General features: G+C 48.2%; 11 protein-coding genes across 11 annotated transcripts; 7 read left to right on the top strand and 4 right to left on the bottom strand.

The window, feature by feature from the left end:
• Positions 1 to 1408: 1408 nt before the first annotated feature.
• N7496_007615 (uncharacterized protein) lies at positions 1409 to 2371 on the top strand (the record flags this gene model as incomplete). The annotated part of the gene is made up of 3 exons (XM_056700544.1): positions 1409 to 1538; positions 1596 to 1886; positions 1956 to 2371. The coding sequence occupies 3 exons, from the start codon at positions 1409 to 1411 to the stop codon at positions 2369 to 2371; spliced, it is 837 nt and encodes a 278-aa protein (XP_056555957.1).
• A 2389-nt stretch (positions 2372 to 4760) lies between these two features.
• On the top strand, positions 4761 to 5576 carry N7496_007614 (A4/G1 family peptidase; the record flags this gene model as incomplete). Its single annotated transcript, XM_056700543.1, has 1 exon — positions 4761 to 5576. One exon carries the CDS (start codon positions 4761 to 4763, stop codon positions 5574 to 5576), a length of 816 nt encoding a protein of 271 aa, XP_056555956.1.
• Positions 5577 to 6405: 829 nt separating this feature from the next.
• On the top strand, positions 6406 to 7833 carry N7496_007613 (NAD(P)/FAD-dependent oxidoreductase; the record flags this gene model as incomplete). Its single annotated transcript, XM_056700542.1, has 1 exon — positions 6406 to 7833. The coding sequence occupies one exon, from the start codon at positions 6406 to 6408 to the stop codon at positions 7831 to 7833; it is 1428 nt and encodes a 475-aa protein (XP_056555955.1).
• Positions 7834 to 8057: 224 nt separating this feature from the next.
• Positions 8058 to 8822, bottom strand: N7496_007612 (uncharacterized protein; the record flags this gene model as incomplete). The annotated part of the gene is made up of 1 exon (XM_056700541.1): positions 8058 to 8822. The coding sequence occupies one exon, from the start codon at positions 8820 to 8822 to the stop codon at positions 8058 to 8060; it is 765 nt and encodes a 254-aa protein (XP_056555954.1).
• A 273-nt stretch (positions 8823 to 9095) lies between these two features.
• On the bottom strand, positions 9096 to 9575 carry N7496_007611 (uncharacterized protein; the record flags this gene model as incomplete). The annotated part of the gene is made up of 1 exon (XM_056700540.1): positions 9096 to 9575. One exon carries the CDS (start codon positions 9573 to 9575, stop codon positions 9096 to 9098), a length of 480 nt encoding a protein of 159 aa, XP_056555953.1.
• Positions 9576 to 10876: 1301 nt separating this feature from the next.
• mep20 (uncharacterized protein) lies at positions 10877 to 12062 on the top strand (the record flags this gene model as incomplete). The annotated part of the gene is made up of 3 exons (XM_056700539.1): positions 10877 to 11105; positions 11162 to 11971; positions 12043 to 12062. 3 exons carry the CDS (start codon positions 10877 to 10879, stop codon positions 12060 to 12062), a joined length of 1059 nt encoding a protein of 352 aa, XP_056555952.1.
• Positions 12063 to 12459: 397 nt separating this feature from the next.
• Positions 12460 to 13307, bottom strand: N7496_007609 (uncharacterized protein; the record flags this gene model as incomplete). Its single annotated transcript, XM_056700538.1, has 2 exons — positions 12460 to 12960; positions 13032 to 13307. 2 exons carry the CDS (start codon positions 13305 to 13307, stop codon positions 12460 to 12462), a joined length of 777 nt encoding a protein of 258 aa, XP_056555951.1.
• A 2829-nt stretch (positions 13308 to 16136) lies between these two features.
• N7496_007608 (glycoside hydrolase family 28 protein) lies at positions 16137 to 17413 on the top strand (the record flags this gene model as incomplete). Its single annotated transcript, XM_056700537.1, has 3 exons — positions 16137 to 16373; positions 16470 to 16889; positions 16955 to 17413. The coding sequence occupies 3 exons, from the start codon at positions 16137 to 16139 to the stop codon at positions 17411 to 17413; spliced, it is 1116 nt and encodes a 371-aa protein (XP_056555950.1).
• Positions 17414 to 17968: 555 nt separating this feature from the next.
• Positions 17969 to 19663, top strand: N7496_007607 (putative flavin-containing amine oxidasedehydrogenase; the record flags this gene model as incomplete). The annotated part of the gene is made up of 3 exons (XM_056700536.1): positions 17969 to 18025; positions 18094 to 19449; positions 19505 to 19663. 3 exons carry the CDS (start codon positions 17969 to 17971, stop codon positions 19661 to 19663), a joined length of 1572 nt encoding a protein of 523 aa, XP_056555949.1.
• A 51-nt stretch (positions 19664 to 19714) lies between these two features.
• N7496_007606 (uncharacterized protein) lies at positions 19715 to 21424 on the bottom strand (the record flags this gene model as incomplete). Its single annotated transcript, XM_056700535.1, has 4 exons — positions 19715 to 19915; positions 19974 to 21035; positions 21107 to 21200; positions 21264 to 21424. 4 exons carry the CDS (start codon positions 21422 to 21424, stop codon positions 19715 to 19717), a joined length of 1518 nt encoding a protein of 505 aa, XP_056555948.1.
• A 1142-nt stretch (positions 21425 to 22566) lies between these two features.
• On the top strand, positions 22567 to 24096 carry N7496_007605 (M20 family metallopeptidase; the record flags this gene model as incomplete). Its single annotated transcript, XM_056700534.1, has 5 exons — positions 22567 to 22662; positions 22752 to 23134; positions 23196 to 23588; positions 23650 to 23777; positions 23861 to 24096. 5 exons carry the CDS (start codon positions 22567 to 22569, stop codon positions 24094 to 24096), a joined length of 1236 nt encoding a protein of 411 aa, XP_056555947.1.
• Positions 24097 to 24338: the final 242 nt, after the last annotated feature.

The following is a 24338-nucleotide window of genomic DNA, read 5'->3' as shown; positions in this document are numbered from 1 at the left end:
GAATTTCGTCTATTTATCGCACTTTATCATGGCTTGCCATAATTCTTGGATTCTCTTAGTAAAATTATGTACTCCTTGCCTGTTAAGGGAGTCCGATAATCTGATAGTGTCGTGGTTCAAGCTTTCAGAAGGGTACTTCCCGTATGTTAATCCAGTACAAATTCATATTGAATTGCAATCATACACACTTTAATATCGTGATATTTTGTTATGACTTTTTTTTCCTTCCATTTATGCAATGGCTAATATGCGGCGTATCACGTGAAGACGCGCTTGATCCCAGGCAGGAGATCTCAACAACTCGATGTGTGCGACCAAGGGATACTAGGGATACTACTAAAGAATCCACCAAATCACTCCATCGTAGATAAAATCGACCAGAAATTCCACTCATAAAATTCGCGAGGCTTAAATAGGATTTTGACAATTAACATGAGGAGACAACGAGACTGTTCAGTCACCTCACCGCAGTCGACAAGCCATCGGAAGCGGCGGATTGCATGTCGGCAATGTCGACAAGCAAAGGTGAGAAACCATTCAGCACATTCGTGGTTTTATATTCCAAAGCATTTAATATATTCTCCGAGATACCTAACTCCATCATCTGGCAGATCCGGTGCGAACTGTCTTCTGGAGGTACAATTCCCTGCTCCAGATGTCACCAAGCCGGGCAAGAGTGCGAAATCACAACAGATTTCAAAAGGGTCAACAAAAGAGCGCAAGTCGCCCCTGATGGACCCGTTGTCTTCATTTTCATATATCTCATTATTTCATTCAGGAGACTCGAGGAGCTTGAAGACGAAGTCCGCCAACTCCGTTCCTCCGTTTCCGGCCACCGTCTCACCACGCCTCCGCAACAAACAGCTAGCAAGACGCCATCAGCGGAAATCCCATCAATGGATGCAGTGGCTCCTGTCAAGTTCCATTTGCCTTCCGACCATCAAATTTCGAATGTTCGCCTTCCAGGTCAAGGGTCATATCCCTGTCGGGATTCTGAGTTGCGAACATCTCCAAGATCGTTGGGTCACGTACGACTAGAAATGGGACAAATCGAGGACCTTTTCAGTCTGTACGTTTCATAATACTATATGCATCATTGAACTCATTTGGCTAACAGTCACTAAGTTTTTTCTCTCGATTCCACTGTTTTGCCATGCTGTTAGATACTTCTCTCTCTCCGGATCATTACTATGAACAGGGCTCTCTCCTCTTTTGGGTGATTATCTACATTGCCTCACGCCAATACACCGTCGATTCAAGTTTGTCAATTTCTTTGGTTCCATTGGTCAAGCAATTGTTGTGGGAAACGATCCAGAGTCCTCCCCATACTTGGTATAATGTGCAGGCAATATCATTAATGTGTATGTGGCCATTCCCAATCTCATCTTTGTCGACAGACACCACCCCTATGTTGGTCAATATCGCGCAAACAATTGCTATGCAACTTGGGTTAGATCAGCCCGAGTCCATCCAGGACTTTTCTCGTACGAAGAGGAAATTGACCTTGGTGGAACTTTCCGAGGCAGCGAAAATGTGGTGTATGTGCTATATCGCATCTCAAAGGTACATCAGTTATATTCTGCTATTGTATGTAGCCTGCTCATCATTGACGTATTTCAGTATCTCTTCAACCTACGGTATGCTACCGGTATCTTCAAACGGCATGGTGGATCTCATTTGCGACGAAGAGAGCGCGTATGATATCCCCATAGAGATGAAACATCAACTCTTGATTGCCAGGTTTTCAGCGCGGACCAATAAATACATGTCCAGGAGTATGCCCTTTTTACGCGAGAGAACCTGCTCCAAAGAAACCAGTGGTATTCTTGGTTTGTTGGAACAGGAATACAGCGATCTATGTCGCGGTCTCGGCCAAGCACTAACAGGTACGGAATTTCAAGTGTAGTCAACCTATGTCACGCGTGTCTACTCCTATTTTCTCACTATTTAACTAGCCGAAACCGAGATTTTGTTAATTGGGACCGGAATACAGCTCTACGTATTCTATCTTTTGGATACTGGACAGTCATTGGCTCGCAAGATCGGTCTTTTGGGCGCGTTTGACTTCGCAAAATCACTTATCAATAAACTCCAGCAACTTGATGCCACAGCAGATATCATCAAGTACTCCCCATTCTCCTATTTTCGAATGGCCACTCTGGCTGCCTTATTCATTCTTAGACTTGAAGATTCCAGCTTTGTCGGCCTTGTCGACGTAGATGGTGGGAAACAAGCATTCAATACTGCTTTAATGCTACTCCGACGTGCCTCTCTGGAAGACAATGATCTTCCAGGGCGAACATCTAAGATCTTGGTCGAGCTTTGGAGTGCCCAGGCCGCTCACGGCAGAGTGGTGAAGAGCCTCGATTGAAGCTGAGAACCCGCCTCGCCGCTAGTCTTCTACATGATCAACTTTGGTCGTGGAGAGAAAAGTTTGGTGGCCAAGCTGCGGACACCCCACCCAATGGTAATCCTACTCTCTCTCTCTCTCTCTGTCAAACACACACATATATTATTTCTCTTGCTCTGGGGGCTTCTGCTAATGGGTGTTACGTGCATGCAGACAGTCAAAACAAGCATACGCTTAGGAGTCCCCTTTAGTCCCCGAAAATTCTGCAACTATCGTCTCTAACTCCGCGATCGACCAATTCCCATTTCAAGAGATCTTTGATATGGGGCTTCTATCTCTACTTCCCTTCGACTTGGAAAGTGAACTGCCAGAATCAAATTATCCTGACACTTTCTCAACTCCGGCATGACGTTAACAAGACATTTTCGCCGACTGTCAATGGGATCAGTGGAGCTGTATATTTTTAACATGATGACCTGGCTGGCGTAAACTGTAGTACTGCAGTACAAAGAATATTGACCGATATATTCTTTTCTTTTCTGCGTTCTCATTGTTGCTCAGTGGACCTTTGGACCCGTTGGAAATGTAGGTGAAAATTTGGAGTCAAGATGGCATCTCTATTTATTGCACTGTACTTTTATCAAAACTCCACTTTCTTTGGTTTCTGCCTTCTGCCTGAGGCGGCAACCTTCTTGAATCTTAACAGACAACTTCAGTACTTCTTCTTCTCAACAGTCAAGACTTCTTCACCATTCTGGTCTCGACCTTGTGCATTGATATTATTACTTGCTTTGCGCCATTCCAAATTCATGCATGATCGCCATTCGTCCACAGGGCATAATCCAGACTACGCGTGATACGGTCCACCTGTGGGCCAACCTGTGGGCCAACCTAGGGCAACCCTTGAACATCCGTCTACGTCCCGCACGGCTGGTGACTTGGTCGCGGGGCTTCGGATGTGATTTTCCAACTAAGTTAGCGTGGGCGGGCTTGGACCACACTAACTATCTCGTGGCGCCCAATCTGATCTCTGTGCGGGGGTGACACTCCCCTGAGTTTCTTCAACCCTCTGCAATGGTGAATGGGCCAAAGAGGAGAGAGGTCAGCAAAGCTAGAAACCACAGCCAGCAGACGCCAGTCAGCAAGCCTTCTTCATGCCCACGCCTTCGTACCGTAGGAGGCGCAACCGTCCACTGTTGTCAGAAATGGCAAAGCCCAAACACTTTCTTATCTCATACATACTCCAGATAGCCTCGGCAGTGTTGCTTGTCCAAAGCTTGGCCTTCACATCATTCCCGTGGCTTGCCAGAGACGCTTTTAGCCCCGGCGCCACAGTAACATTGCATCGGCTTCGCTTATCAAAGGCCTCTCGCGTTATTCTAAAATAAATTGGCCGATCGTTGCCCAGTTGGCCCCGGTTCATTTGGACGTGGTCATTCTCCGCTAGATTGTGCCATTTCGGGCTTCCCTTTGTCGTGATTCTCAAATTGAGGACTGCCTTATGGCAATTATACTCCTGGAACCCCCGTCGGACATCCGCCATATCTTAAAGACAGGTCCCATCGCTCGATAAAATCGCGGCGCTAAATAAAAGTTCCGTTTGGCTAGCCCAACGTGCCTTGACGAATGTGGGGGTTTAACCTTGTCGGCACTACTCGAAATTCCAGATATTTTGTCATTGGTGGGTTCTGTCCGATAACTGCCTTACATGTGCTGGGGTATGCATTGCCAATGGTGGTCCTGAGTCTATTCATCCTCTTCCTTGACATTCCTGATAGATGCGCATCGCAGTGTCCACGGGATGTTCAGTTCACCCACTTTCTACCGGGTTGCCCTTTAACGTATGGCTTGACTAAAGTATTCTCTGATCATTTGATCGTTGAAGAGCACGCAATCTATAATTTTTGACTCTCCAAAGCGATCTTGTCGAGAGTGGTCCAATCTGGTGCTATCGCAGTGACCCCTCCATGTGAGCTAGTGTTGACGGATACATTTTGCATCGAACTCTGCAGACTACTGTACGATATAGTACCCAAACTAGTCTGCTAGAACCATCGGTCTCCGACGGCGTGACGATACTCATCACGTAGGCCTGAGTCTTTCATCTTCCGCTAACCTATGGTCTCGCTCTATGGGCGATGATGTTGCATCGGGCTGATAGTCGCATGGCGCCAGCATTGCCAGCAGTGCGCTCGAAATGAGAATCATGCTGACCACTATCCGGCCAATCTATCCTGTATCAATGTTATCAAAGCCTGGAAGTGCTGCCATGTCAGGCATATAAAATCAAGGTCCTCTTCTGCTCCATTTCTCTTTCTCCTTCATCGTCTCACAGCCTTCCTCCTGATCTTTGATCCTCAGAAACTACTTCTCTCCATCTGATTTCCTGCTGTCGCAGCAAGTTTCCACCATGAAATTCTCTACTGGCATTATGGGTACCTCGCTCCTTGCGACTGTCGCCATTGCGGCACCCCTGACTGCTCAGCGCCAGGCAAGAAACGAGGCTCGTCGCCTTGCTCGCTCCAGCGGCCGCGCAAGCCACCCACCGTATAAGCCTGGTACCAATGAGATTCTTCACCTGAACAAGACCTCGCATGAGGAATACAGCTCTAACTGGGCCGGTGCTGTTCTCATCGGCACTGGCTATACCGCTGTTACCGCGGAATTCACCGTTCCCACTCCCAAGGAGCCGTCTGGGGGTTCCTCTAGCACTCAATATTGTGCCTCCGCATGGGTCGGCATTGATGGAGATACTTGCGGCACTGCAATCCTGCAGACCGGAGTAGACTTCTGCGTGAAGGGGAGCTCCGTTTCCTATGACGCTTGGTATGAGTGGTATCCCGATTATGCCTACGATTTCAGTGGCATCACCATCGCCGCTGGAAACGTGATCAAGGTGACCGTTGATGCAACTTCTACGACTGCTGGCACCGCTACTGTTGAGAACGTCTCTACCGGAAAGTCCGTGACCCACACTTTCAGCGGTGGTGTTGACGGTACTCTCTGCGAGTATAATGCCGAGTGGATTGTCGAGGACTTCGAGGAAAATGACTCCCTTGTTCCATTTGCCAACTTTGGCACCGTGACTTTCTCAAGTGCTGAGGCCACCGATGGCAGCTCTACCGTTGGTCCATCCGGTGCTACCATCATTGATATCGAGCAAAGCAGCAAGGTCCTCACCTCCAGCTCTGTTACCTCCAACAGCGTGACCGTGGAGTACGTCTAGGTTCAGATTTTTGTCGAGTTCGAGATGTGTTGAAAGCCGAGGAAAGAGGAATTGCACTATGAATTGCTGTGGTGGTGAAGGTGGAGAATTTGTTGACGAGAAGAGGCATTTCGGACAGCGACAGCTAGCCCGCTCTCCTTTTCCCCATCTGCTAGTCGAAAGTTGTACATAGGGCCAGAATGCATATAATCTTCGAGTGGAGTTTCCTATTCCTGCCTTGGGGTTACTCAAGCTCAGCAAGCTCGCCACGAAGAGAAATTCACTTGGAGTAGCAAATTCCTGTCTCTATCAACAACCATATGACTAGTCTGATTTGGTCGAGATCCTAAAAAGCAATATTCGGACAAAGGCGGAGGGAATGTGACTGTTATTCTGAGGATTTACTATAGGCAATGATTAATATTGTTCGCTGTCATTTAATGCTTGGACACATTACATCTCTCAGCTTGTGGGCGTAATCCTTCATTTAAATTTACCCATTCAGAAAGTAGAACAGTATTTTGAGTTATTTTGAAGACACAGAGATACACTTAAATTCAAAGCCTCTGACCTTTCATTTGCCACCTTCATTCACAGATAATCTTACATGCCCTTTCGGGAGGTACAGATTCGCAGAATCGTGCGACAACATCTCCGATCCTCCTATCACGGGTGGTTGTGGCACAGTATTGGCCCTTAGTCTTTCTTTGGTGTGTCAAATGCTCTTATATTCAAACATGCTGGCTGGGTCTCTCAATCGCTCACACCCTGTCAGAAGACGGCAACTAACTGAGGGTGCAGACTCTTCGAAAATTTCGAACTCACTTAGCATCCTCTGCTCTCCCTGACGATGTTCAAATTATCATTACCCCGGTTTCTTATCTTCGCACATTTTTGGCCCGTATGGCCGGTATATTTCGTTCTCTGTCTATCGGACGTGTCATCGGCTATCAAGTTAAGATTTGATTCTGCCGATGTTATTGTCCGAGATATCGCTGTCGTGGGCGGAGGGGCAAGTGGGACATACGCTGCCATTCGGTTGCAACAAGACTTTAATAAGTCTGTTGTGGTGGTGGAGAGAGAAAAAACTTTGGGAGGGCATACGCATACATACCATGATCCTGTTACTTCATCAACTATCGAACTCGGTGTTGTGGCTTTTCACGACCTACCTTTGGTACACGACTTCTTCTCTCGCTTTGATATACCTTTAACGAAATTGTTTTTCAACTCAAGCCTTCCAAGTGTTGATTTCCATACCGGTCAGCCGGTTTACGTGCCTGCTAGTCTAAACGCAACAGAGGGAACATTCGCAAGATGGAACCGGAATTTAATGCGATTTCCCAACCTCAATGAGGGCTACAACTTCCCATTGCCGGTACCAGATGACATTTGGCGCCCATTTAGTCAGTTTGCACACATTCATAATCTGACTGCTATCATTCCATATATCTGGACAATCGATCAAGGAATCGGAGATATTCTGAATCTACCAACATTATATGTTATGAAAAGCTTCGGACCACAGATGTTGCGCAGTTTATCAAGAGGCTTTCTAGCAACTGTCAGGCAAAACAACCACGAGGTATACGACAAAGCACTAGTGCATCTACAGGAGACTAAAAGCGTGCTCCTTAACAGCTCAATTTTGGACATGGACCGGGATGCTCCCGGACCGTATGGACATGCTATCATCGCCACACCCTCTGGCCACAAGCTCGTCCGGGTCAAACAATTCCTTTTTACCCTTCCTCCAACATTGGATGTCTTGACTGGTTTCGATCTAGACCACGAAGAAACTTTGTCATTTTCTTGTTTCGAACGTATGGACTACTTTAGCGGTCTTCTTCGGAATACACCTATCCCTCAAAATGCAACTTTTTCTAACAAAGCCACAAACCCGGACACATATTATCTCCCACGTTTACCAACCACATATACTCTGGGCCCAACAAATGCTCAATCCTCCCTTACGAATGTCAAGTTCGGCAGTAATATCTCCATGTCCGTTGAGCAGGTTCAAAGTCAGATCATCGATGAGACGGGTCAAGTTATTCCTGGGAAACCTGCACGGTTCGAAGCATTCGTCAATCACGGACCTTACGCGCTCCGTGTTTCACCAGAATTGATTCGCAGTGGGTTTTACCAAAGGCTGAACAACCTTCAAGGTCGTCGCCGCTCCTTTTGGACTGGTGCTGCCTGGCATACTCACGATAGCAGTCTGCTGTGGAATTTCACCGAAACAATAATCTCTAAGATGCAGCAGGATTGGATTTGAGTATTGTGATATTTGAAAGTGATATATGTGGAAGTGCAAGCGATGAATTTCAGATAGTCTCACGGAGTCCGGATTTCACCATCTGTTAGCCATCAAGGTCTGATGTATTCGTTACAAAAAGGCCCTCGGAATCATGCACGATGGGAATTGCACATTTGAATTTGTGGCTATGAATCAAGATGCACATGTGGTATCATTATGTCCAATACCAATTGAATTCCCCGTCAATGTACATTGTTACTGTTTGCAAGATGTCCTGAGAACAAAATATCTCGGCCGGGGTCATCCGGCAAATGGATACCGTAGAAGCGAGAAAACACGTCTTGTATCACGTGGTAACAAGCCCCGAATCGGAGCACTCTCAGATCGTTGAAATTGATCATTGTCGAGGAAGGGCGCGGATGGGAATACTTCTGCCGTCCATAGTCGATAATAATATTCGCTGCCGCTTTGATCTCAGGCTCAATTTCTTCTACGGTTACTTTCGTTCCCGTGCCCGTAAGATTAGCCGAAGAACCGAGGAGTGGAAGCTCTTCATTGCTTGCAAGCTTAGACAACTCCTCTTGGAACTTTCCTCCATTCACAAGCATAGCCATAGTTCCTCCGACGGAACTCTGATTGAGTAGATATTCAGGGATCTTCTTGATTATTGGATGATCGGGATGGTATGAGGCGACGACTCCAAGGGGTAGATCTAGGTCGACTGTCAACCGTCTAACCATCTCTGCCCCTCGTGCAGGAAGATTGTGAATATCCTTATGAAGGTCATAATTGCCGATCATAGCGTGCCGTTTATGCGGTTGGCGCTTTTTTGCGTTAAAGATGCGACAGAGTGCCTCCGGATCAGTGGCAACAATTCCGTATCCAACATTGCTAGGAATGATAGCAATTCCGCCATCTTTCAGGACTTTAAGAACCCTTTGCGCATCATCCTTTGGTGATATATCTTGAGTGGGATATCTCTCGATGCCTGTGGTGAACGATTCCATGAGGAAGCTCAAATGGTAACTATATCTATTGTGATAAATAAAAGCAATGATCAGTCTGGCTCGGCAAAGAGATGGGTTGCCCGCCCTTTTACAAGATAGTTAGGTCTGCTGGAGTTGAAAACATATTTAGGAATGGAAAACAGATAGTTCTCGAAATTATACACGAGTAATGTGCTTTGTGGGTACAGAGCTAAGCCCATGTCCAAAAAGTGCCCAGCCAGATTGAACAGTCACTGCCCAAATGCATGGGCACATAATCGCAAAATACTCCGACTACTCAATCTTCACAAGTGCAACATTTGACCGAAACTCACCGCGGTTTGCCCCTGAGAAATCCGCTAATTGGGACGCAGTCACGCTAGCGAGTGGCTCCTTCCAGATAGCATGCCAAATGCCTTTTGTAACAATGGAGTAGTCATGACCTTCTTGGAAATGTATCCCACGTAGCTCAACCATATTGTCCAGGACTTGGCCTCCAGCAACTTCGATCAAGTCTTCTGCCGAAGCTGGAAGCTTTCGGGACATTTTGAGCACATCTAAGGCTAGAAGCGTTCCATCGGCTGTATCACAAACTTCGAAGACTCCCGACACTGCGGCATGGGCATCGAACGGAGTTCCCCATTTCAGAAATGTCACAGGGTCACTCCCAGTGTTATGGACAGAAACTTTGACTGGGATGGTAAGAGAAGGTTGTGCGTGGAGAATCGGCAATTGGGATGCCAGGGTGACTTGAAGGCCGAGGCTTGGTTGCATCTCATCAAGAAGGACAGATAAATGGGGAGTAATTGATTTTCTGAAGTAATTGCTTTCTTCCCGCTCGTTGCGATAAAACATGCGGATGGCATGTCAGCCTTTTATATCCGACGCAGCTTCATCTAGCCACGCATTCTTCGTAGTTTGATAATCTTTGTTCTGGGTCTGGGCATTTTGCCTAGAGGGATATACATCCATTTCGGGTGTTGCCAAACCCGTCGATTTCCCCGGGGCTCCATCGCGTGCTTTCCGGTACTTCCATGCTTTCATCCAATGAGAGACAAATGCTATATGCCAAGCTCTGCAGGGGGATATAATTCTAGCTGAGTTGCCGGAGCTGCGTGTAACCCTCCCCTCCAGACTTGGCATGCTTTCTTATCAGGCAGCAAGTCCTGAGTTACAGATCAAACTGCACGACGGAATGCCGAGGGAATTCTCGAAATACACCTCCAGTGAGCACTTTTGAATGGCTAGAACTATGCGGATGGTCTGCAGTAACGACATGAGAAAGTCTTGGGCAAGTCTTGGGTGGTATCTTGGCGTCGGAGTCCGGAGATGATGCAGGGTCCGGCGGCTTGGCAAGCCTCCCACCGAAGGAAACGAGGCTATTGGGTAGCCTCCGTCTGATATTGGGAGGGTGGAGGCCAATCAGAAACAATAGACACCCTCTGTCGATCTTGCAGACTAGATCTATTATGCATAATGCGGGCTGGCGTCTAACCCCATCTATGTTTCGGCCTACTTCAAATTGATCACGGGCTGTTACATCGTGGGTTTGGTTCTCACGAGGCTAGATATCACACCAATCAAATGAACAGACAGCTATTTTCCCCTCAAGAATCAAGTGTCTTCAGGGTCCAGAGTAGACAACCCTCGACTACCAGAGAATGGTGACGAAAACGGGCCTCCGCCGGGCCAAGGCAATACAGCGGGCATCAACACCAAGTGATCTTCATAGAATAAACCGATATCGTGAGATGTCGATGACAAGTGACGAGATAACGTAGAGGGCTTTCACCATCACGTATGCAAGGCGAACAATGTGATCAATTTTGGGAAGATACTACCTTCTTTCTTGAGATATTCGCGCTGGCGATCACTCCAGAGAGCAACCAGCATGAGGGTTTCAGGAGAGCGGGGGCGATCTCGTTGAGAAGACCTGATAGAAAGGTCGCAGAAATCTATAAATCAGAGCATCTTGCCCGCCATAATGTGATGTTAAAAGATCAACAGCACGACAATCGAGGTTAATCTCTTAAAAAGACGACAAAGCCAAATACTTGCATTTCGCAGTATCCAATATGCGTTTCACTGTTTTCTCCGCCGCTATATTGGCCCTCGCGCAACATGCCTGCGCCTTGCCGGTCGAGACCGAGCAAGCATCGGGTTTGGACGTTACCTTGAGCCAAGTCAGCGATACTCGCATCAAAGCAGTCGTGAAGAACACTGGCAACGAAGACGTTACCTTTGTGCACCTCAACTTCTTCCGCGACAGTGCCCCAGTGAAGAAGGTTGCAGTCTATAAAGATGGTATCACTTATTGACATCCCATGTACCGTTTCCCACGTGGACTAATGGCATTTTAGACGACGAGGTCACTTTCGAAGGTATCAAGCGTAGATTCAAGCTTCAGGGTCTGACCTCCGAAGCTCTCACGACACTGGCTGCGGGAGAGACTCTGGAGGACGAGTTCGACATTGCGGCAACCAGCGATCTGTCGCACGGCGGCCTAGTAGTGTTGCGTTCTAGCGGCCTGGTGCCTTTGGTAAACGAGGGAGCCGTCTCCGGCTACCTGCCGTACCACTCGAACGACCTCGAGATTGAAGTCGATGCAGTGAAGGCCGCCCGTGTGAACAAAGCTGTCAAGTCGCTTAACCGTCGCACTCAGGAGAGCTGCAGCAACACGAGCCGCAAGTCGGCTCTCGAAAAGGCCCTTCGCAACGCTGCCTCCCTGGCAACGGCAGCAGCTCAGGCAGCCCAATCTGGATCCGCATCCAAGTTTTCCGAATATTTCAAGACCACCGATAGTTCGACCCGTCAGCTTGTGGCGGCTCGGCTAAATGCTGTCGCCAAGGAGGCTCAGTCAACCACCTCGGGGGGCACCAAATACTATTGCACTGATGTGCTGGGGTACTGTGAGACCAACGTGCTGGCCTACACGCTGCCCTCTCAGAATGTCATTGCCAACTGTGACATTTACTATTCCGAGCTGCCGGCCTTGGCGAGCAGCTGTCACAGCCAGGACCAGGCGACCACCAGCCTGCACGAGTTCACTCATGCTCCGGCCGTTTACAGCCCCGGCACTGATGATCTGGGTTACGGATACGCCGCGGCGACAGCCCTCAGCACCAGTGACGCCCTCAACAATGCAGATACTTATGCCTTGTATGCCAACGGTAAGTCCATTCTCCATCCTTTCTTGTCCCCATATCTCCCAAAAATTGTCGGAGACTGATTCAAGGGATAGCGATCAACCTGGGCTGCTAAGCTGGGTTCGCTAGTCAGGCAGCGGATGACTGGCAGAATATGGAGGAGACCGTGGGATATGTAGAACGCGGAAGGTCTAGAACCACGCGATATGGATTGAATCAGGATCAATTGAGGATCATGAGCAGAACTGACTTGTTGAACATGACGCTTGATTATCCAAGTATATAAATGCTTTCGTCTGCAGTACTGTCAATATGAAGAGGAATTTCAATTGGTCCTACTATTTCGGCTGTAATCCAGTTTGAGATTGAAGGATACGTAGACATCAATGGCGTCGGTCGAGAGAGCGTTGTCGATATAACAGGTGTCGACTGTCTATCAAGAGGAGGGCAGTTTTCATGCAGCGGATGAGCCTAGGTTGTGATTTCATCGTAGATCGATGACATATGACGCATTACTTTCGGTCCAAGATATATAGCCAATGGAAAACCTCGGGAGTATAAGCAGAGGTAGACACTGGCCCAGCAGGTGCTTTCACAGGAATGCGCGATCGCAGCGACCAATATTTGTCGAGAATTGGGCGTTTGTCAAATCGTAAGCTCGAGTATGACAAAACAACCCACGTAGTGTCCTTCCGGCTCAATGGGACGAGATGCAAAGCAAGCAAATCCACCGGTGACAGAGCGGTGGAGGACTGTTGAGAGAGAATATCTTTAACCAGCGGACATACACGCGACATGTCATCAGTCGCGGTAAAGATTTGATCGTCAAAAGTCGCGATCGCGTCGCTCGTACTTTTGTCAAAAATCACGTCAAACGGTGCAAATTGAGTCACGCCGGAAACGTCATCCCATGAGAGCAGGTCAGCACGGTACCAAGTCATGGCCTGGTCGCGAGGTACCTGGCTCTCGGCCTCTTGGCCAAGACGAACAGCTTCGGTGGAAAAATCCACATTCTGTATAGAAAAAGAATCAGTCAATACGGGCGCAGTGAATAGGACTTGTTTCGATGGTCTTTTCAACTAACCACAATACCGCGCGCTTTCCACTGGCGCTGGACACAAGCACGTCGCAGTTTCAGGCCTAGCTTCGACACTCCGGGCCCGAGGTGCAGGACGCGTGGCGTTTGAGCATCGAAGCTAGAACGGTGCTCCAAGTCCGCCAAGACAGCGTCAATCAAAGCTTCGCCGGAATTCAGCCATTCGCCGACATCCTGGCCGGTCGCGAATCTGGCATCCCAAAAGTGGGGATTGTCATAGTCCGGGGCGCCAGTAACCCTAGTGTGAGTTCTGTGGCTTGCCATTTACTCGGGCGAGGGAGAGAGCAAGGGGGAAAATCTCCCGTGTGCCCATGAATTTCCCACGATTTGCTTGACGTCATGTGACATGGATCAATTATTTCGGCTGAATATCAACTGGTCAATAGGCCATTCTCTAAATTCCGGGTTGCTAATTTATTGAATCTCTTGTAAAAATTATCTATTGTTATTTCCACTCAGAGAAACTTTACATAGGTATCATAATTTATGTTCTGCATATGTCCAGAGCCCCTACTTCCTGAAATTCACCACCGCGTCTTTGACACCTCCGTGCCTATACCATACCACCCCATAATTTGCTGTGATGAAACCAACATCAACCCCCTCTGAATCTAGGCATCCGGGCTGTTATTTCTGTCTTGGATAGTTTGTACTATATCTAGCTCCCTTGGGGATGTTTGGTCTGCCAAAAAATGATCGTGTGAACCAACACGGGAGACAATGACTGTATGCAAGTATATTGCCAGGTGCAAGAAAAGTGCGAGCAGATAAAGGCCCACAGAAAGCGATAAAAGAATTTTGGGTACTCTATGCAGGCCTGAATAGAGCTCGCTCATTTCGGATATCAAGCGCCCCCGGCTTTCGTCCTTGGCTATCAAAGAATCAGCCGCTAAGCATGGAATGAGGTTGATGATAACCGTACCTCGCCAAAATAGGCTTCCCAAAGTCAGGCATGCACCGCAAAAATAGAAGACCACAGCGAGAGAAGAAGCAGTCTTCTGTCCCCGACTGAAATCGGCTGTGGATTTTCTTGAAGTCCAGATTGCTCGTCCTCCAATCACTAGGCAAATGATTGCAATGGATCTGACTAGTTCCATCATATTGAATATGAAAGACTAAACAGTGGCGATGTCAAGATTATTCGTAGCTGTATGTATGAGCAAAATAGATCAACAGCCAAGGGAATCACTCGGAGGCTACAACCTACACTTGAAGCGGACAGAAAGGTGCAGAGAGAAATCGGCCTGATGAGTATCGCGCTCGATGATAACGATATGTTTAGTGAAATAGGTATCTCAAAGTAGCACAAAGTCCTAGCAAGTGCGTGAAACAGATCGATTGATTTTGTCTGTAAATCTAGTCGCTAGCGTTGGCCAGGTGGGTCATACGCGTAAGCCAGCTGTTCTGCGGCAACCATAAGTCCAGTGCTGAAGAGCCTCAACAACGATGTAGATGAAGTTAAAGTCCAGTGTAAAGACTTAAACCCAACTCCTTCATGTTCTGGTTTCTCAAATAATCCTCTGGTTTTGAGATTGAGCTCCGTCAAATGTGCTTTCCTAAGATTTGGATTCTGATGAGTGAACTATTTCCTAGTAAGGCGCCCGGCCATCCGCGCGTTAATGCTCATATATCACCGTCTTTTTCTTCAAGAATAGAGCACTATCTATTTGACTATGTGTTCCATAACGACCGCATATATTGACGTAACATTAACTGTTCGAGGGGTCTATCTCTAGTAGGCAGCACTTTACTTCGTGGCTCTATATACAAGTGCGCAGACCTTTAGGCAATGTTACACTCTAGCACTTGTCAGAATGCAGATCGTAATCTCTTCCTGGGGTATCCGAAATTTCTATATGTAGAAAGAGAACAAGATAACTAATGAGAACCCAAATACTCAACTTAATCTAATGTTCCTAGTCACTTATTCCGCCTCTCAAAAGCCTAGCCTCTCATTATGGACTCGGAGCTACTTAACCTCATCAATAACGGATCCATTAATCGCAGTGATTCAGGATTGAGACCAAGAGATTATTCTTGATGATAGCCACCTCTTTGGGAAGATGGTATCATCAATTGGGAGGATGACAAGGAAGCCGGGTAAAGTTACCAGATTTATTCGCCCATTGACAATCCACGTGCATGTTTCAGAGGTTTTCGCCCCTGCAGGAAGGCACATGTTGGGTGCGCAATATATGTCTATTAATTGATACGCGTCATCGCAAAATCCCACGGGATGGCATGTCTCCGCCGTGGGTTCCTATGGTTTTGAAGGGATTACCCCATATTGTCTCTACTTTATAAAGAGCTTTAGGCATCTTCCGGGCCTATCGTATATGCAAGCAGTATATCACCAAGCATCGGGCTCCTATATTACCCCATAAAGGTATTTTAGGTGATAGCAGCGACAGTAGAATGTAAGTTCTAGAATTTTACTTAGCTCCCATATATGAGAAGTCAATTCTTCCACTGGTCGGACTAGGGAGGTTGAGACATGAGAGTCTCGGAACCCACGGCCTTGTACGGAGTAGTGTCTACCATAATGTATCGAGGATTTTAGTGATTGGTGGCACAATCTCGGACTTAGGATTATCGGCCCATCATATCAGGTTTCAGGGGTCACCTCTCATGGGCTTACTTCGGCCCGCCGTCAGAGGTTGATGGAGCCTCGCCCCACTGCGGCTGGCCGATCCAGCAGTTCTTCGAGGTCGGCCCGTACATTTGATATCCACGTCTCACGCCCCTTGAATATTTTATATGGAAATGTCCCGAAAATGCTCTTGTCGGTGGACTTTTGGTCTTTTAGTTGACCCACTTAAAGCTTCGCAGAGCTTGTCTTCTTGTCCATTACTAACTATATTCCGTCCCCATGGCCGACTACCCGACCGATATAAAAGGCTCCCGAGTTCTTTTTTTACAGTTGGATCTGGTGTTTTCTATTCGATCATTCCTCTCATTTCCAATATCCTTTTCTGTTGATCAGAATCGGCTCATTCATTCTTTTGATCGTTTAGATCCATTCCTTCGTTCATTTTCCTCTGTCTACTTCTTCGATTTACATTCTGTTGAACAGAAATATCCATCGCTCGCACCATGCCATCCTACCTTCAAAATTTGGTCTTGGCCACCCTGGCTGCCGGGCTCGTCTCGGCGGCTCCTACGCCGTCTCGCGTCTCGGACCTGACCAAGAAGTCGTCCTCCACCTGTACATTCACATCAGCAGCCAGTGCCAGTGCAAGCAAATCCTCTTGCACCACCATCGTGCTGAGCGACATTGAGGTGCCTGCAGGCGAGACCCTCGATCTGACCGACCTGACGGACGGAACCACGGTATGCCACCCTTCACACAACATCGGTAGCGGCTGGCTAGGTTATCCTAGCTCGTCTTTTCTACCGAACATGAACATTTCCTAACGGGAAACTTAGGTCATCTTCGAGGGAACCACTACTTTCGGTTACGAAGAGTGGAGCGGCCCTCTTATCAAGATCTCTGGATCTGATATCACCGTCGAGGCTGCCGATGGTGCCGTCATCAACGCCGACGGTTCTCGCTGGTGGGATGGAGAGGGTACCAATGGCGGCAAGACCAAGCCCAAGTTCTTCTATGCCCACTCTTTGGACGACTCGACCATAACTGGCCTCTCTATCAAGAACACCCCTGTCCAGGCCTTCAGCATCGAGTCTGATAACCTTGTCATTGACGGAGTTACGATTGATAACTCCGACGGTGACGACAATGGTGGCCACAACACCGACGGTTTCGATATTAGCGAGTCCACCGGCGTTACCATCAAGAACGCTGTTGTCAAGAACCAGGATGACTGCATTGCAATCAACTCTGGCGAGGTATGCCTTACTGGACTTCGGTGATATCCATGTATAGAGAATAAAGGGCTAACAAAGTACCAAAGAATATCTACTTCACCGGAGGAACCTGCTCTGGTGGCCACGGTCTTTCGATCGGCTCAGTGGGCGGTCGGGACGACAACACCGTCAAAAACGTAACCATCACTGACTCCACCGTGACTGATTCCGCCAATGGTGTTCGCATCAAGACTGTTTACGATGCCACTGGCTCCGTCAGCGAGGTGACTTTCTCCGACATTACACTCTCTGGTATCACCGACTACGGTATTGTGATTGAACAGGACTATGAGAACGGCTCCCCAACTGGCACTCCTACCGACGGTGTTCCCATCACGGACTTGACCATTGACGGCATCACTGGCTCCGTCGAGTCTGACGCAGTTGAAGTGTATATCCTCTGTGGTGACGATAGCTGCAGCGACTGGACCTGGAGCGGTGTGGACATCACTGGCGGAGAGACCAGTAGCAGCTGCGAGAACGTGCCCTCTGGCGCGTCTTGCTAAATAATTAATAGGGGGTCATTGGCGAGGAACGTGGCGTGTCTTTGCGGGTTTCTAGGCACATTTGTTGCCATAGGTTCTTTTTAGACTCCATAGATTCAGCTGATAATAATAATTCTTCGTCGTGCTTAAAGCTCTGTTCAGAAAGACCACTGAGCCTAGAACGTACAAGGTTGGGGTTAGAGGCACATAAACCTGTACACAGTCGAGAACCGGATCGACAGAGCAAAGGTGAAGATCGAGCAAACCCTCACGTATGGCCCATCGATCGACAGGAAGTCAAGCTTGTTTTCACGCTAGCGATTTGGGTTTGGGGAACGACGGGGTTTGACTGCTGGTTCCTGAGCTGATGATTGGCTCATCGTATGGAATGCTTGGGCGTGACATCACCGACATGGAACAAATCCCATCAAGATTTAGCCAGGGATGCTGCGCGCTAGTTATGTACGCTGGGCTGCCTAGGCGTAATTTCATTTCTCATTCTGACAGGAAGAGTCGTCCAAATTTCCAGCTCTTGCAAGAACCCTTCATTTTTACTTCGCACCGCCCGTATAAAGGATGCCGCACGACCGAAAGAAGAAGATTGCCATTATCGGAGCGGGTGCAGCTGGCATGGTATGACTCTACTCCACGAGATTTATGGCTTACGGATTGAATCGGCTTATGACGGTATCTATTCACAGTCCTGCGCTGCTACTTTAGCAAATCACCCAGATAAGTTCCAGGTGACGATGATTGACATCGAATCCCACACAGGTGGTCAAGCAACATCAATTTCTCTAGACGAACAGAAATACGGCGCAAGCTGGATAAACGATGGAGTCCAGGGTGGCTCTGCGATCTTTCGGCATACGTTCCGGTTCTTTCGTCGCTACGGCTATGAGCCACAGCAAGTCAAACTTCAGGTCTCCTTCGGCAAAGGACAAGACAACTTTTGGACAAATGTATTCCCTAGTCCACTTGTGGATCAACACTCTCGGGGAATCAAAAAGCTCGGCCGGGTTCTGAAATGCATCAAATATCTTATGCCTATTCTTGGTATCCTACCAGTCAAGGTGATTCTCCGACTGTTCCGGTTTAGCGACGACTTCAACAACAAGATGGTCTTGCCGCTTTTAGCTCTCTTCCTCGGCACAGGAAACCAGACTCCAAATGTACCAAGTGTCTTGCTGGAGCGCTTATTTGACGATCCGCAAATGAAGCTATGGGAGTACGACCCTGACACGCTGTTGCCAAATCTTCCCGAGATGTACACCTTTCCAAATCTGGGGAATTTCTACCGAGACTGGGCAGAGGATTTACAGAGAAAAGGGGTTGAGATACACCTACAATCTTCGGTCACAATCTTGGAGCGAAGCAAGAAAGGTGTTGTTCTGCAAATTCAACAACAAACTAGTGACGGAGAGCAGGCAGAATCCGTCTCCTCCCCAGAGACATTTGATGAGCTTGTTCTTTGCTGCCCAGCGGATGAAGCCAAGAAGATGCTCGACCGAAGTGCTACCTGGCGTGAGAAATATGTGCTTGGTGGCGTGAAGTTCTTCAATGATATTACCATCACCCACTCAGACTCGGATTATTTCCAGAAGATATTCGAAGCTCGATACGACCCAGCATTGTGTGCGCAGGCAACGACGAAGGATCGGAAAGAGCAGATTGAATTTGCCGAACAGCAGCCCCGATGTGAAAAGGATGGCTGGGTGGGGTTCCGGCCAATGTATTTCACCCACTCATTTGAATCAGATCCAGATAAAATTGAAATGGGCTTTGATTGCTCAAACTATCAGCATCAATTCCGGGAACGCCTCGGTGTGGGAAGCCAGCCCCTTCCTTTGAATGAGCATGTCTTCCAAACAATCTTCTTGAATGATCAACAAAAGGATATGTGGACATGGAATGACATCGATCCTTCTAAAATCATTACCCGGAAATGGTGGCACCAATTCGGCCATAGATGGCAGCATTACCTACGTGTCATACCGGGTATGATGTTCATAAATGGCAAGAATAGAACACTGTACGCGGGAAGTTGGACCATGGTGGTAAGTACATACGAGAAATCTATGAATAAGAGTTTGCAGCTGACAACACGCATAGAATATGCATGAGATTGCCTGTATCTCCGGTATCGCTGCAGCTTATCAGCTGGGCGCCGAATACGACCACTTTGACGATTGTGCAGAGGATTTCTTTGCCAAGTACCTGCTTGTTTGCCATGGCACCCGCTACAAGAGAGGAAAGAATAAACAGACTTGAGGAAGGCATGAGTTTGACATTCATATAGTATATTTAATCACATAATTTCTTTTACAGGACGTATCTGAAGCTGTCTATCTCCCCGTCCGTCTTGTTGGACAGCTCGTCCTGCAATTCCTCTGCCTCGGTCAACTGTCTTGGGGACCCGTACAACTGGTCACGACGACGGTTCTCCCACATGTAATATACGTAGAGACAAATCAAAAAGAAGATTCCGAGCACCAAGCCTGACATGGCGGCCTTGATACCAGTCTAGATGGTTGTTAGATGGTTGCGTAAACAGGATTAAAGACAACAATGAAGTACTCACGGGGTATCCGGGCTTCTCCGATGGGATAAAAAACTGAGGGCCCACAATGTTACCCACACAGTATGCCACGAACATCAAGGCGCTAACAGTACTCTTCTTAGTAAAGCCGGCAACGTTCGAACTGATAAGACTCAGTGAAAGAGGGATGTTAGCAGCAAAAACTGCGCCCAAGCAGAGGCCGGTCATCCTGCCGGCACGGTTGTGGCTATCGAGCTTCCAGATAAGAATCATTCCGATGACTGAGACGAGTGCATTCAGAATCATCATTAAGATACGGGTTTGCTTGACGTATGTTGCAAAGCCAGATGTCAGAAGCAGGAAAACGAGTTGAGCAGCACCCAGGGGCATTTGAATCAAAAGGGCCTTGAGGTTCGAGAACCCAAAGCCGGCGATGATGATAGACGAGAAACTGGTAATTCCACCGTTGCAGAAGTTGACACACAGAGTGTAAAGAACAAGGAACCAAGTCTGGGGATCCTTAATGGCCATGAGGACCTGACCCCATCGGAATTTACCAGTATCCATCACACCAGTTTTGTTCTGAAGAGTTCGTTGCAGCGCAACTGACTTTTCAGTTTTGTTGAAGAACATCACCTTGGCGGGCGAGTCAGGAAGGAAAACGAAAAGAATCAATCCATATCCAGAGGTGATGGCTCCCAGAACCAAGAAGAGGAGCTGCCAGCTGTTCACCGAGTGATTGTGGATCAACCCAATTCCGTATGCGACTAGGCCACCAATCACCGATGCGATGGAGTTTCCAATGAACCACGCTGCCTGTCGGGCGGGCTGCTCTTCTCTTTTATAGAACATTCCAGTGATCAGGGCAAAGCCGGGGGCAATTGAGGCTTCTCCCACTCCTAGGAAGAATCGCGCTGCCATCAAGCCACTGAAAGACTTGCATGCAGCATGGCACATGAGAATACCACCCCAAAGGAACACCGCGACACTCAAGTATTTTCCAAGGGGGAGGCGAACAATGAGGTAGGAACTGGGCCAACTCCAGGCGAAATATCCAAAGTAAAAGACTGCAGACGCCCAGTTGTATTCTTTGCCTTTGAGATGCTAGATGCGGAAGACGAGACGTTAGAACAGATATTTCGCAAAAACAAATGGCAAAGGAGTGGAGAGCATACAAGGTCTTCTGTTAGGTTAAATAGCGTAGCCTGGCTCAGGGCCAACTTATCCATATATTGAAGCATGTAACAAAATCCCATCAGGGGAATGAGACTAAAGTTCGGCTGCGTAAGCGATCATTTGCCACTGTAAAGCTGTTGGGGGGGGATCGCATACTAGAGATCAAGTTTCCAAAGGACTTTTCTTTCCATCTCAGGAGTCGCATGCGTTTCCAGAACTTGGCCAATGTCCACATCACGAGCATCGAGATGAGATCGGACCTTGACCATGTCCAGGTCAACAGTCCCCCCTGGAGGGGGCGTAGGTTGCTTTTCCATCTCGATGCTTTTTCCGGCGAGCAAAGTGTGACAAGACGGACAATTTTTTTTTCACGACAGTGGATGCAAAGGGATTTAAATAACAATTGAGAGTGTGAAAAGGCCAGTGAATGATTCAACTGGCTATCGAGGGGCGTTGTATTTCAAGCTAACAAAGGATATCTTCGTCTGCCCAATGACCCCGGGGAGGAGACAAGGGGGGCTACTGTACCTCGTGCAAGCCACAGTGCGGATCCCCAGGAAGTCAAATCCGCGACTTGTTATCGACTATCGGCCCCCAGATTCAGGTAGATACTGCAGCAATCGCCGACGATTCCTTTAGTCAAAGGGCGGAATCTGGGGGGCGATACTGCGCGCCTGCAGGGTGATCGGATCTCGTACCAGCGGTTGAGGATATCGGCAATGGAGCAGTGGCGCACGACCGGACTCGATTCTAGATGCCGAAATCGCATCCTATACGCCGTGAAGGACAAGGTGAAAAATCTTGGCCTAGATGTCAGTATCAACGTTCCTGGCGCGGGATGCGAGATTAGAGTCCAGCATCGGCAGTTGGGCCAATGTGGATTGCCCGTCGGCAATCAGCCCCAGTTTTCTCCCTTCTCCTCCTGTCGGCAATTCCCCACTTGGCCGACTTCACAGACATATCAGTCGCCATTCAGAAGACTGGATACGCGGGGGATCTCAAGCGATTGACCAAACATGATTAGCAACTGCCTAACACTGACGGGTTCACCACGTTTCCATCTCGTTATCCTCCGTAGTCGTACCCTTTCTACCCCACAGATTGCGACAATCCTGGGGGAGAAGACCCACCACCTCGTTCTATGTATATACTTGTCTCCTTGTACTTTGCCGACGGCGCTTGGAAATCAATCTGCTCGCCAAACCGGGAAACTTCATCACGAATTCCGCTATCTATCGGCAAACCTCCGTAGGGCAGATCCAGGGTCTGCCATATCCCCCCCCCCCCCCCCCCCTATGAGGCGAATAATACTAAGATAGGATACCTCGGATGTGACGCAAGAAGAACCCCTCTTTGAAGAGGGGCACTCGTTATTAATATATGGCTAACCCTCCGCTAAGGAGCCTAGAGCCACTGTGATATTATAATTTTGCAATTCTCGCTCCTTGAAAAGATTAACATGACAGTCTCAAGCGTGGGAATCGAGGAGGTTCGAGCGGCTGTTGACGTGGCTCTTGATGAGCTACGGGAGTCACTACGGAAGGTGAACCAGGAGGTAAGTAATCCAATCTTCTTCATTTTATGAGATTCTTCTCATCAGTCGATACCGTCAAATTTCTAACGGGCTCTCGCGGCGAACTATAGATCTGGTCAAACCCCGAGCTTGCGTACGAAGAACACCATGCCCACGATACGATCTGCACGTTCCTCGAAAAACAAGGATTCACAGTTACTCGCCATGCATACGGTCTTGATACATCTTTTGAAGCAGTGAGCGGATCAGGCGGTCGTCAGATCAATTTCAATGCGGAGTATGATGCTTTGCCTGGTATTGGACATGCCTGCGGCCATAACCTCATCGCAACCAGTAGTATTGCAGCCTTTCTAGCTCTTTCATTCGCGTTGAAGAAGTTTGGTATCCCAGGGCGCACACAATTGCTGGGCACTCCAGCTGAAGAAAATGGCGGGGGCAAGGCTGTGCTTATTGAGGCGGGAGCTTACAAGAACGTGGACATCTCTCTCATGGCGTATGTTTACCCATCCGCCCCTATCAGTTGGGTTTCCTCATATTCTAATCCGGTGTTTAAGTCACTCTGGGCCCAAGAAGCTGTTCCCTGACCAAGAGCCATCCGACGGAATTGCAGGTACTCTTATGAATGCCCGCAAGAATATTCACTGCGAGTTCAGTGGCAAGAGTGCTCATGCTGGCGGTAACCCGTGGGAGGGCATCAACGCCCTGGATGCCCTAGTCACGTCATATAACAACGTCGCGGTATTACGCCAGCAGCTTTTGCCAGAGCAGCGAATTCATTGCGCCTTCATGGATACCCCAAAGGTAGCGAATGTCATTCCGGCGCATACCAAGGCATTCTGGCAGGTTCGAAGCCCTTCTCTCAAGGGGCTTAATAACCTGGTGAGCAGAGTGCGCAACTGTATCGAGGCGGGCGCGCTAGCGACTGGATGCACTGTTAAGATCATCGAGTGAAACTCCCCATGAATTATCTACACTCGGAAATTTTGCTGACCACCAGTCTGTGTGTAGAGAGGAGCTTTATACCGATGTGCGGCTAAACGATGTACTCTGCGAACGGTATCAAGTTCACATGGGCCAGTATGATCGGAAGGTACTCAAGCGACACGATAAAGTTCTGACTGCATCGTCTGATATTGGTATGTCATCCTCGGGATTAATCGGAAAGAAATGCATTCAGAATTTTGAAGAGCTAGCGCTGATATTCCAATTTTAAACACAGGAAATGTCAGCTACGAGATACCTACCTTGCATACCATGTTCGGAATTCCCACGCCAGACAACACGTTCCCCCATCACCCCACATACACTGCCTCCGCTGGAACCGACGAGGCACACGCAGAGGCATTGATTGTAGGCAAGGCACTAGCCATGACTGGATGGGATATGATCACGAACGACGGATTGTTCGAGACGGCGCATCGGCAATGGAAAGAGGAGATTGAGCGGGATGATTAAGTGAGATGATTTAGGATTGCATCCGCATACCCTGTGGGACTCGTAAGAAGGTCTTGAGGTGTATGTCAGTGTACCAAGTATATCATATAGCATATAGAATTCCCTCAAACTGTTTGTTAGACACACCATGAAGCTAGGATCAGATATGACTTGGACTATGTATAGAGAAGGAAAGGATAGACTAGGCTGGTGCTACTGGTGTTAATTCTATATAACCCCATGGCCAGCCTACTGTCAAGTGA

The sequence above is a fragment of the Penicillium cataractarum genome (assembly GCF_028827025.1).
Source record: "Penicillium cataractarum strain IBT 29864 chromosome Unknown utg000005l, whole genome shotgun sequence".
NCBI classification, from domain to species: domain Eukaryota; kingdom Fungi; phylum Ascomycota; class Eurotiomycetes; order Eurotiales; family Aspergillaceae; genus Penicillium; species Penicillium cataractarum.
The sequence above is the reverse complement of the archived record's forward strand: the minus strand, read 5'-3'. Positions and strand labels throughout refer to the sequence as shown.